This window comes from Nestor notabilis, unplaced genomic scaffold (genome assembly GCF_000696875.1).
Source record: "Nestor notabilis isolate BGI_N333 unplaced genomic scaffold, ASM69687v1 scaffold3420, whole genome shotgun sequence".
NCBI classification, from domain to species: Eukaryota; Metazoa; Chordata; class Aves; order Psittaciformes; family Psittacidae; genus Nestor; species Nestor notabilis.
Window position 1 is genome coordinate 13,108 of NW_009909546.1, and position 11,883 is coordinate 24,990.

The 11,883-nt window shown below is 43.2% G+C and overlaps 1 protein-coding gene across 1 annotated transcript in view; it reads right to left on the reverse strand.

Moving 5' to 3' along the window:
- Positions 1-11,883, reverse strand: part of FBXO16 (F-box protein 16) — a 28,258-nt gene that overhangs the window by 4,028 nt on the left and 12,347 nt on the right. Inside the window, exons 3-6 of the mRNA XM_010009729.1 lie at positions 10,869-11,075; positions 9,498-9,662; positions 8,388-8,593; positions 1,396-1,501 (exon numbers count right to left, since the gene is read on the reverse strand). Of these exons, the coding sequence (XP_010008031.1) occupies positions 1,396-1,501; positions 8,388-8,593; positions 9,498-9,662; positions 10,869-11,075 (684 nt within the window). The remainder of the gene's footprint in view (positions 1-1,395; positions 1,502-8,387; positions 8,594-9,497; positions 9,663-10,868; positions 11,076-11,883) is intronic.

Here is an 11,883-nt window from a genome sequence, read left to right on the forward strand (position 1 = left end):
CAGGGGGTTGGAACTAGATGGGTTTTAAGGTCCCTTCCAACCCAAACCATTCTATGATAATTCTATGAATTTGGTACCCGCTAACTCTGCGTGCTCTCCCAGACATCTGTCTATGAGCATTTTGTGTCAGCTAAATGCTTTCTGGTGACTATTTGCTACAGGAATAATAATGTCCCTTTGAATTTGTGAGCAGCCAACAGAAGGTGGCACACACATAAACAGTGTTCAACCCTGTACTGCTGCAGTTTGTAGCAAAACCTCCACTGATGTGCTGGACGGTTTGGACTTTGTGGTGGGAGTCAGACCAGTTACTTGCGCCTTCCTGATTGGGAGTTGCGCGTCAAGAAACTTTGAAGAACACATAACTTTCCTAAAATCTAGGGAAAGGAAACGCAATTCACATCTTTTTGCCCTGAACTAAGATTCTTCACTGCTGGACTGACAATAAGACAGCTTTCAATTTGAAATGGGAAGCTGTGGTGGAATGAAGCCATGTAAGGATGCTCTGATCTAAGGGCTACAGAGGAAGCTGTTGGAGAATGGAAATTGTAAGACACAGGCTGAATATTTTCTATTCTTTAACACTGACTGAATCTATTTCCTTGCAAATAGGCTGTATTTGGGTCAGGAGAATGGATCCCAATCTCGGGAGACAATGCCTCTCTTTTATGTAAACCTTCTTTAGCTCAACTCATATGCGTTCCCTGGCTTTCATCGCTTAGGAAACACGCTTCCAGGTCTGCAAAACCCCTGATACGCTTGTGAGCACATCCTTCTTCTGCCAGTTATTTGTTGCTGTATCTACAAAAGCTCAGACCCATGATGCTTTCTGGAAGCCTGACTTCCCTAGACTCTTTCATGTGAGGATGCCCTATTTTACTAGTGATGAGCACTATGAATCCTCAGTATTAAGACCTTGGGGCTGCTTGCTCAGGCTCAGTGCAATGAACAGAGAATAAATGAGCATCAAACTGCAACGATCAAAAGTTGACAGCAGAGAAGAGAAGCTCTGGGAAGAGATGCAAGTCTCATATGAGAATTGATCCAGTGCTTTGTAAAACATGGCAACAGGCTGTTAGGACACTGCAGTAAGCAAAGTGAGGGAGGAACAGATAACAAAGTCACTGTCTGCATACAGTTGCTGTCCTTTTCCCACTGGAGGCAGACGGACTATGTCTAGGCTGCAATGATAGATGGCCCCCAGAGCAGCCAGACATAGGGGAGCTCTGTGTCCTGCTCCTGGACAGGTATCTCTCTTAAGAAGCGGCAGTCTAATGACAGAAGGAGCAAAGCTTCACAGTCACCTAAATTAAGTAAAAGCTCGGAGCTAAACTGGCCTTGGGTGTGTCTGACACTGGGCCCCCACTGTTATAATTACAAGCTGCTGATACTTGCCAGTGATTTTGGCTTCTGGAGCTTATTAGACCCACGACTTGCCCTCATTTTTTTCTCAGCTGCCTGCCGGCTAAGGTCTGGGGTCTTTCCTCCTCCTTTCTTTCTCCTGCAGAGTAGAACAGAACAGTATTAATGAGTGCTATGGAGTTGGTTCCCTGGGGTTGAGAAAAAGAAAACCCCTTATGATACTGTCACCTGAAAAGACATGGTTTAAGATAAATACATTTTATCTTGCACCTGGGGCAGACCAAGAGCACGCAGTCTGGTATTGAGGCTCAGAGGAGGGCAGTAAGTTGCTATTTTTAAAGTTATGTTAATTTTCTAGCATTTATAAACCTGCCCTTGGCCTGGGACTCACTGATTTAAGCTAAATCCATGTGACATGTTACATCAGCTTAGGGAAATTCACAAAAAGGCAAGTTTAGCTAAATGAATTTGAGAGTTTTTGTGAAGTCCATGTATCATAAATAAAGCTGGGGGACTGCCCCTCCAACAAGTTACTTACTCATTGTTTTGATAGCCAAATACTTCTTGTATATGTGTATGTGTATGTATTTATAAATTTATACGCAGCTATTACTACAGTCAGTACAATAAGGTGGCAGAACAGGAATATTTCAGAGTGTGAAAATTAAGTGAAGTACTGGAATATGCCCAGCTGCCACATTTTTCCAGTATCAGGAGTAAAATCTATCCTATGAGGAAGTTTGTTAACAACTCAGGCAGGTTCATAGACACATGTGCTCTGAAGGTGTTCATTCTCGTCCTATATTCACATTCTGCAAGAGACAACTAGGGAATTTAAAGCAGAAACTCTCTGTGATCTCCGAGGACACCTCCCAGCTCCACCACCAGCATCTCTGAGCTCCTGGAAGTCACGCTAAAAAGCATAGTATGAGTAAAAAAATCATTAATATAAAGGGTGGAAACAGAATCTAAAATCAATATTCATCCTATAAAGAGGCAGAGTCACACCACATAATACATATGTCCTCATAAGCAGCCAACACCAGCACGTCTAATAGTCACTTATTCCAGACCCAGATCAAGAACCATAAAGACAAATCAGATATTATTTCAAACAGGAAATTAAGGCAAACTGCAATCTTTTTATAAACACTTCACTAACAGTCAAGAGAGAAAATTCAATCCAAAATATTATTATGGGGAATGAACTGGTCATCTTGGTGGACTTATCAGTGTTAGGTCTGTGCTTGGACCCAATAATCTTAATGGTCTTTTCCAGCCTAAATGATACTATGATCTTTAGATACAATGCAGACCTGGTCTTGTGGTTGTAAATTAAGATTTATGTGAAAATTAAGATTTTGGAGAAGGGAAGGCTCCAGGGAGAGCTTAGAGCAGCTTCCAGTGCCTAAAGGGGCCACCAGGAAAGCTGGAGCTTTTGACAAGGGCCTATAGGGACAGGACAAGGGGAATGGCTTTAAACTGACAGAGGAGAGATTGAGATGAGATCTTAGAAAGAAGTTCTTCCCTGTGAGGGTGCTGAGGCCCTGGCACAGGTTGCCCAGAGAAGCTGTGGCTGCCCCATCCCTGGCAGTGTTCAAGGCCAGGTTGGACAGGGCTTGGAGCAACCTGGTCTAGTGGAAGGTGTCCCTGCCTGTGGCAGGGGGTTGGAACTGGATGAGCTTTAAGTTCCCTTCCAACCCAAACCATTCTATGATTCTATGTTTCCATGTTTCTATGATATTAACCTCTACTGCTGTATTCTAGTGTCCTTGCTTATGGTGTCAGAGAATCCCCCTGCAGCATATCACCACCATGATCTCACTTCAAGGTCAAGAAGATGTAAGCAGTGAGGATGAGTTTCTCAAGGCTGCAAAGGAAAAGAGCATCAGAGCCAAGAGGAGAAAGGCAGTTCTCTCACTCCCAGTGCTGAGCTCAGTGTTTCTCACGCCGCTTTCTTCCCTTGTGGAACCGTTTGAATTCCCACAAGCCTAACAGGCAGAGAGTACTGCGTTGGCTATTCAGAAACATGAATAAGCAGGAGACAAGCATTAGGATTCAGAAGGACAGTGAAACACCATGCCCTTCTCACGCAAGGGAGCCCCTTTTTGTCAGAAACCGGGCCCAGGCTGCTGACAGAACAATTACTGAAAGTAATTATTTTCTCATTGGGTAAACAATGCAGTACAATATGCAACTGTTTTTTGAGCCAGCCTACGTCCATAAATTATCTAACTGAATTAAGTGCTGACTTCCAGAAGCCCGACCTGGCTGGGGAGTGGGGGGGAAGGAGCTTGCATTTTGGCTGAGCTGTTGTCATGAGAAGTAGCAGGGCTCTTTCTTGAGGCACAAGGACACAATCTTGGCGAGGCTCCAGCGCTAGGCTAGAATTGGAATTCATTATTCATGATAAAGTGGGAGGCAAATCTTTTGATTTATTGGCAACAAGCAGAAAACACCAGATGCCTTCCAGCAGAACTGTACATGCTTGGACTGAAAGAGTTGCTCTTCCTGGTCTTTTTAGGCAGATCAGAGTCCCAGGGAAAATTTAATAACTTGATTCCATGCTCTAGATAAAAATCTTTCACTTCACCTTTTCAATATTGCTATGTGCCCAAAGAGACAAATCCATCCTTGCTGCTCTCTGCTTTGTTTCTGTATAAACAAAAAGCTACCTGGACAATTCAGGTAGAAAACAAAGCAGTCCTACCAGAAATCATCGTTATGATAAATTGCACATGTACATGCAGCAACACCAAAAGTCACACCTATAATTCTACTGAAGGATTTTGATAATCCCTTCCAGGCAATTTGTAATTCAATCCCTGTCTGTATCTCTTCTTTATCACCTCACCACTCCCTCAACTACACATCTGATCATTGCTATTCTTAATTTCACTGCTCAGTGACTCTGAAGCTTTTCCCACAGGATCCCATCTAAACCAAATAACCTCTCAGAGAACATATTAGGGGATCTTTGTCCCATCTCCTTCGTGCCACAGTGATGTTTGTCACTGAGGCTCTTGGATGCCATTCAATTCTTATAATACAAGCTCATGCCTTTCTGAGCAAGCAGCAAAAAAATCCATCAGAAAAAGCTCAAACAAGTCAAGTCTCAATTATAATCAAGATTGCAAATTAGCACCATTCTGCCATTTTGAGGTACTACGCAGCTGTGGCAGAGCGTTATGGTTCTTCTACCCCATGATGTGAAGCACCAGCTCTGTCCAGGCCAAATCCTTGCCAAATTGCCCTACAGAAATAGAATTATTTGATTTTCAAAGGTAAATACCCTTGAAATAATTACTGTCTTATAGCCTGAAGTATATGTTTTGTGTTACCTCTCTTAGGACTCCCTTTGTCTCTGTTCCCAGTATAATTGGGAATTGACTGTAGCTTGTTACACTCCCCGTGTTTCACCTTCTTTTGACTAAGCAAGGATAAGTTCTCTCCTATGCATTCACAGCAGTGTAGTTTTGGTACCGTGGAAGGGAGTGTGTAGCTAATGACTCCTCTCGAAAGGCCAATAAAGAAACAGATGACAACTCTGCCATTTAAATGACAGTATTTCAGCTGTAGCATGGGCATCCTGTTAGGATGAACACAGAATCATGGAATGGTTTGGGTCAGAAGGGACCTTAAAGCTCATCTAGTTCCAACCCCTTGCCAGAGGCAGGGACACCTTCCACTAGGTTGCTCAAAGCCCCATCCAGCTTGGCCTGGTAAGAACAGAAGTGTTCTCACCTCTCTTTGAACCAAAAAAACAAATGTAGAGCGAGGTCCGGCTCAGAGGAGATTTTACCAGGCCCAAGAGCTAGGAAAAACTTTGGTTTTTTCTTACCTCTTAAATTCTACAAAATTTACCTGACATTAGGCAGATTAACTTTGATTCAAAGCATAGCCAGTGACTAGCTTCACACATTGCTTTGATGATGGCATCAGGTATTCCTTTGATGTAATCTTGTTTATTCATAAAGAAATTTTTGACAAGCCCAGTTTTCCTCAGCACGGCAGAACTCTAATGGAAAGGATGGTTTGTTGGCTCACAGCATTCCAGTCAACCTGCAGGCCCACAAGTGCTCTTTTTAGTCCTTCTTTCTCAGCCACCACTTTGCCTTTCTGCTGCTTTTCTGCAAGTTCTGCTGCATCTTTTCACACATGCTCATCACCTCAAGAAAAGACTCACTGCTCTCGATATGCATTCAGACTGCAGCAAAACCTGTTCCCTCTCCTGGAGTCCCTTTGCAAAACCCTATATTTTGGGAAATCACTCCTATTGTTTTAGGAATCTCATTTTACATAGATTTCATTACTTATGACATTCATATTACAAGAAGAGTGGTTGTTATGCCCTTGAGCTGCAAGAATTCATCTAATCTGAAGAATAACTATACCTAACACAGCCTGGGGGGGCAGAGATTTTTATCTTGGTTCTCTGTTCTACTTTACAACCTTGTGCACTGGTCAGGCTAGGTCTGCCTGAGCCTGTAGGCTGCAGCGAGGTGGATCATCTTGCATAGCATTCATATGAGATTCCTAGCTCAACTGACTAGACACAGTTGGCTGAGCATGGCCTTCATCAGCCATCTAAATGAATGCTTGGCATCCCCGAGGGGCACTCTGACCTCTTTGCCATTGTGCTGCTATTGATAGGCAACCAACACCTGCCCAAGGCACCCATTAGCTGCCACTTCCACCTCCACCAAAAGCCTGCACTTGAGAACACTCAAGTATGAAAAGTGGTGTCTCACTGCTCCTGCTGTAGATATGAGCCAAGACCTGATCCCTTGGTAGCTGCCTAGAAACAGAGGATGGAGGACACAATACAGAGCCTTAGTGGGAGAACTAAGTGTTCAAGGCCAGGTTGGATGGTGCTTGGAGCAACCAGCTCTAGTGAAAGGTGTCCCTGCCCATGGCAAGGGGTTGGAATTAGATGAGCTTTACGGTCCCTTCCAACCCAAACCATTCTGTGATTCTGCGATTCTACGACTTCTAGGAAGGAGCTGCAGAGGGGACTCTGTTAGCCATGTGTCTATAGTAAAGAAGCACCAGAATATCATTATGTGAGTGGGAAGCTGGGTCAGCACCTGAAACGGCACACCTGTGTTGCTGAATAACCATTACAGATGAGACTACACACTAGTAATTACTTTCAGCTTAAGTGATATTAAAGGAAGATCCTTGATAAACAAGCAAATCTCACAGAATCCATTTCTCTCCCTGCAATAATCCTCTGTAATTATGAATAAATGCTAGATTTGCTAGAACACTTGGCATTAAAATATTCTCCACTGCACAAATGGATAGCTCAAATCTCAGGAGACGAAAACAGTCAGTGTGCTTACTGAATCATTAGCAACTCAAAATCATTTGCGTCTGGTTGTCAGCTGTGTCTACAGCTCAATGCTGGAAAAAACAACTTTTAAACTCTTCAAACAAGGCTTGTCTCACATTTGACACTGGTTCACAGCCAGCAGAAGGGAACCCTAAACCTCCTCTTCTGGAGCTGCTACCTAGAAACGTTTAGCACAGCTGAAAAATAATATCAGGTCTATGATTTTATGACATCCATTTGCAACAAGAGGCATTTTGTCAAAATATTTCTTTAAAAGCCTCAAAGAACTCTACCTAAAATGGTGCTAGAGTTTGGAAACATACCACATAAAGAGGGTGAGGTGGAAACTGGAAAGCTCTTTGAAGTAGTGCAGTATCCTAGGACTAGGGGACGCGGATTAAAAAATGATTCATAAAAGGTTTTTGCTCAGGCACTGGGAACTTTGTGGAACACCCCGGAGGAGTGGTGGGTCCAGCAAAGTTAATCACATTGAGAAATAGACTACGTAAGTGCAGGACTGCTTAGCCAAGTAATCACTCAGCTAGGATAATGCATGGGTTGATTGTTCCTGTGTGCAGTGCTAATCTTAGCTCTATCAGTTACTTACTGAAAGTGCAATCTGGATACTTACATTGTGGCTCAGTGGGTTCCCAAGGTTTTTGTTGGCACAGTGAAGAGGAATCTCCTCCTCTCTTCACACGCGGTTGGGTGAGAGGCTGTGCAGTCCTTTTCACAGGGACTCACACAGGAACTAGGCACTTATCAGGCTAATCCATTACCTGTTCACCAGGCTTGGACTAATGACCATCTGACCAGTTTCACAAGTTATGGCACATCATCAACTGAATTGAGGTAACTGCTGTGAGCCCATGAAAAATGAGAAGTGGTATTAACAGAGACTTAACCAAGAAATGGGCCAAACACTGCCCACAGTTGACTACTGCTGCCTCCTTGCTATTGCTTCTACTGATGCTTGTTAATGCATAGAAATTTGACCACAGATCTAAGATTCTGCAAACATCTGATGCCAGATGTGTCAAAGGAAAACATGGGGCAATCCTAACACAAGTCGATGTGCAAAACTGTACTCATGGTGGAAATGCCTTTCTTTTGCCAGTTGCTGACCAGATAATCCTGAGAGCCCAAAACCGCATAGATCTAGGCAGTCTATCCCAGGCACTATAGATGCAAATATATTCATTACCTAAATGTTCTATAGGATATTCATACTTTCACACCTGCAGCCCCATTCAGTCATCTAAATCTCTTTTCACCCAGAAGATCCTTGAAGTGATAAGATTATATTTTGTCACAATTAATTCTTCCTCTTCAGTGAAAAAGTGACAGATTCCTCTCAACCTTGCAGCTGTATTTAAAAGCTCTTGAACAAGCTCTTGTCAAGATTCTTCCCATTACAGCTATGTAACATCCCCAAGAGTTACAGCCTATATTACAGGCAGCCACTAACCTGCTCTGCACTAAAAGGACATAAAGTAGTGAAGTTGCAACTACAACTGGACCAAGATCAATCCAAGAAAAAACAAAAGAGCAGCAAAGTGGGTTTGCCACCATGTTGCCGAATTGTAAGACTTCAGGCAGCTTGAAGCACAGGCAAAGTGAGCTTGCAAAGTACACAGACGTACCCTATGTTGCAGAAAAAGCAAAAGATAAGCAAAAGAAAAGCTCTTACGCCTGTCTGGCCTGCTCGATGGGATCGTAGTTGTTGAGGTAGTTGAATCGGATGGTGTCTGTGGGATGCCTGTCTGATGAACGCCATGGTGGGAGCTCTTTTTTCTCTTTGTTTGTCCTCCTTCCTGGCACAAAAAGTTTTGCCTCTGGGACATTGCTTCTTATCGGCTGCACATCAATAACTACAAATTCATCCTTTGAAGGAGTCTAGTAAGAGAGGTTAAAAGAACAAAATAAATTTTAGCCTATAATGAAAATGAGATTTATTTCGCCTAACTTTAGGCTTCTGAGAATTGGGTATTAACTCAAAATTAGTCTCTCCAGGTTCCTTTATGGCCAATGGACAGAAATAGGCACCTTGACAATGCATGTCATCACCCATGTCCCATAATCTGTATTAAGATGAGCTGAGCTGCTTTTGGGATGCATTGGTTCTCTCTGTTGACTACAGAGAAAGTCTGTGGGGGAGTTTGCTTAAAATTAGGGGTCTGAGTTTGGATTCAGGGCAGAAGAATCCCCCCTCACAGCCCTGCAAAGTAGGCATGGTATCAGTGAATCTCAGGAGAAAGCAATGGCTACCAACTAATGCTCCGCCTCCCCAAAATGTCCCTGCCACCTTTAAAGAAGAGAGAAAGAGACAACACCAAGGGCTGTAACAGGCATAAGGGGTGTTGTTTTTCCTTTCCACCAGGTAAAATGACTCTGAAATGTCAGCAAGGGTGCTGCTGGATACCCCATCTCTGCTTAATCAGGTTGAGACAAGCTATCATTTGCTCTATAAACTGGGGGGAAAAAGAGGGGAATAGCCTTGAGTGCTGGAGAGAGAAACATACGGGATTACTTCAGAATATCCTGAAAGCACAGCAGATTCACCTTGGTGATTGCTTTTTCTTACCAGTGAGATTTTCACTTCCCCCTCCCCACCCAGGGATGGATGATGGGAAAGCAGAACGCATGGCAACACAAGAGTTTAGATACTAATTTAAAATGATGAATCTTCCATTTTACTAGTGGGGGGTTACAGACAGATAAAGAGGCAAAGGGGTGAGGAACCCAACCAGCCCAACTTTCCCACTGGCCCCAAACATCTGTAGCAGTGGTAGGTATGTACCTTTGGTCTCGTGACATGCAGCTCTTTAACCATCTCAATGTAATGTTTCTTCCAGATTCCTTGCTCAAAGGGGGTTGGGGAGAAGTTGATGTACCAGCTGAAACGCAGGCATTTCTTCATCCAGAGCTGATCGAGTTCAGACAGGTACTTCCAGTGCCAGCTCACCTGTGAATGCCCACTAAGTTGGCTAGAGACTTCTGTGCTGTGGATGTAATTCTCCTACGTCCTTAAACTAGTACAATTCTTCAGCATTTTTTATGCTCCATTTAAACCTTTCATTAAACTTTTTAAACCATTTGAGACCTTCATGACACACTCAGTGCCTATTAGCTGATCTCCAGCTTAGGGTGAAGTAGTCCAGAAATGATGGGCCAAGAGGAAAGATTTCAGCTTGTTTGGGGCAACTTCCTGCACTTCTAATCAATGAGCATACAGTAGTTGGAATAAACACTTTGTTTCTGCTGATAAAGCTTGTTCCAGCTTCAGGACAAGTATTATCTGTTGGCACTGCCATAGTAGCAGCTGCCCAATGATACGACACAAGTAGCATTGAAAAGACCTTTCTTTCTAAGTAAGCAATTTCCTAACCTGTCATCTCTGCCTGAGAATGAATAGTGTGATTTGCAGCCACATAAAACATGAAATGCTGGAGAAAGATACTATAGCAAGCTTTAAACAAGCTATGATTTTGATATATTCATAGTACTATATGGAGTGCTATGTTAGGGCAGTAATGGTGTCACCAGTATCTGAACTTACTCATTCAGAACTACCTTGGGCATCACATCACAGCACTTTGTCTCATGCAGATGTGTTTTTGGAGTCTTAGCCACTGTGCTAAAAAGACTGAATCCCTAAGCACTGTGCTCAAAAGCACATCCGTAACTTCTCTGCTTCTCCACATCCAACACTTTACTCTCAACGATTTTAAAGGATCTGGTTTTCTTAAAGCATCATGTGCAGCTCTTTGCAACTAGCACAAAGCCAATATTTTTCAAAGCAATTAATGATTTTGCACACAGTGCAAGGTACTTTAAAAGAACATGATTTTCAGAAAGTACCAGGCCTTCTCTTTGGGAAAAATCAGTGTTGTAAAGTGCTACATTTTAAATGCTTTAGAGCTGAGCATCTAAAATTACTCTTTACTTCTGTAAATCTTGGCCAATCTAGCTTAATTTAGGATCTGTGGAAGTGTTGCATTTGGTCTCACACAAGCATCACTAAGAATTTGGCACCAGGCTGCCAAGTCAGAAGACATTCTTGCATCATGAACAGCACTGGTACGTCTTTGCTGACAACCAGTGCTGTTTCTTTTCCTTAATCTAGCTTGGCCTGACTTTCTGAACCTTAGCTACATGGTGGCTTTCTTACCTGTGCACATCGACAAAGACTCCGTGGGTCCAGGAAGGAAAAGATGTATAAAGACAGGACTCTAGGAAGCCTTGTGGTAAAATCTAGAGCCTCAGTGGGGACTCGATTCTGTAGCTGCTTGGCACAGAATTTTTGCTGTGACGGGGAGCAGCGTTCCAACAGGTCCACCAGGATCCTTCGCCTCTGACCATCTGTCCACTTGTCAAACTGAAAAAAGGATTTTCAGGTTCTGAGAAACCAGAGATCCAGCTTCTTAAAATAAAGCACACATTTAAGGCAAGAGAAACTGCATAAGCAGCAGCTCCTGATGACTCATTTGAGAGCTAAGCACGTAGGAACTGGGAACAAATGCAGAGGCTACATTAAAAGAAATTCTGAAGCCATGTAACATATGATTTATAATCCTCAAAGGATCCAGGATGGCCTAGTCCAGGACACACTCATGCTCACAAGACTCTCTGCTCCTGGGACCAGCTCTGATACTTGGCTTTACTCATGGAAAGGAGGAGACTCAGATGTGTGTTTACAGGATCAGGTCCCAAATTGCAATGAATTCAGCACTGATTCCTCATCTATCCTGACACTTCTATGGCTCCCACTACTGCAATATTTGAGTGCCTCACAATATTTAAAGCATTTATTCTCACAATCCCACTGCATAGGAGAGAAATTCCTACTACAGAGAAGCGGAGCAAAGAGAAACAGAATTAGCTGCCTATGTCTCACGAAAATCTGAGGCACAGATCTGGCAGTGTAGTAACAAAGATTCTTCACAGCATTTCTATGCTTATGACAGGTATCTAAAGAGGAGGATTAAAACAGTTGTGGGAAGAAATGAGCCTTAGGTAACCACACAAGCATGTATCACTTTGCTACAATGGCAACAACAATGTTGTGTTGAGCCGAGCGGGCAGAGCTGTGTAAACAGGGTGGGAGCAATGGTGGCAGTAGCTGGTGTTTAGGTTGTGCTGATAGCAGAGGATGGAAAGGGCCCTGTCAGTAAGGAATTCCCGGG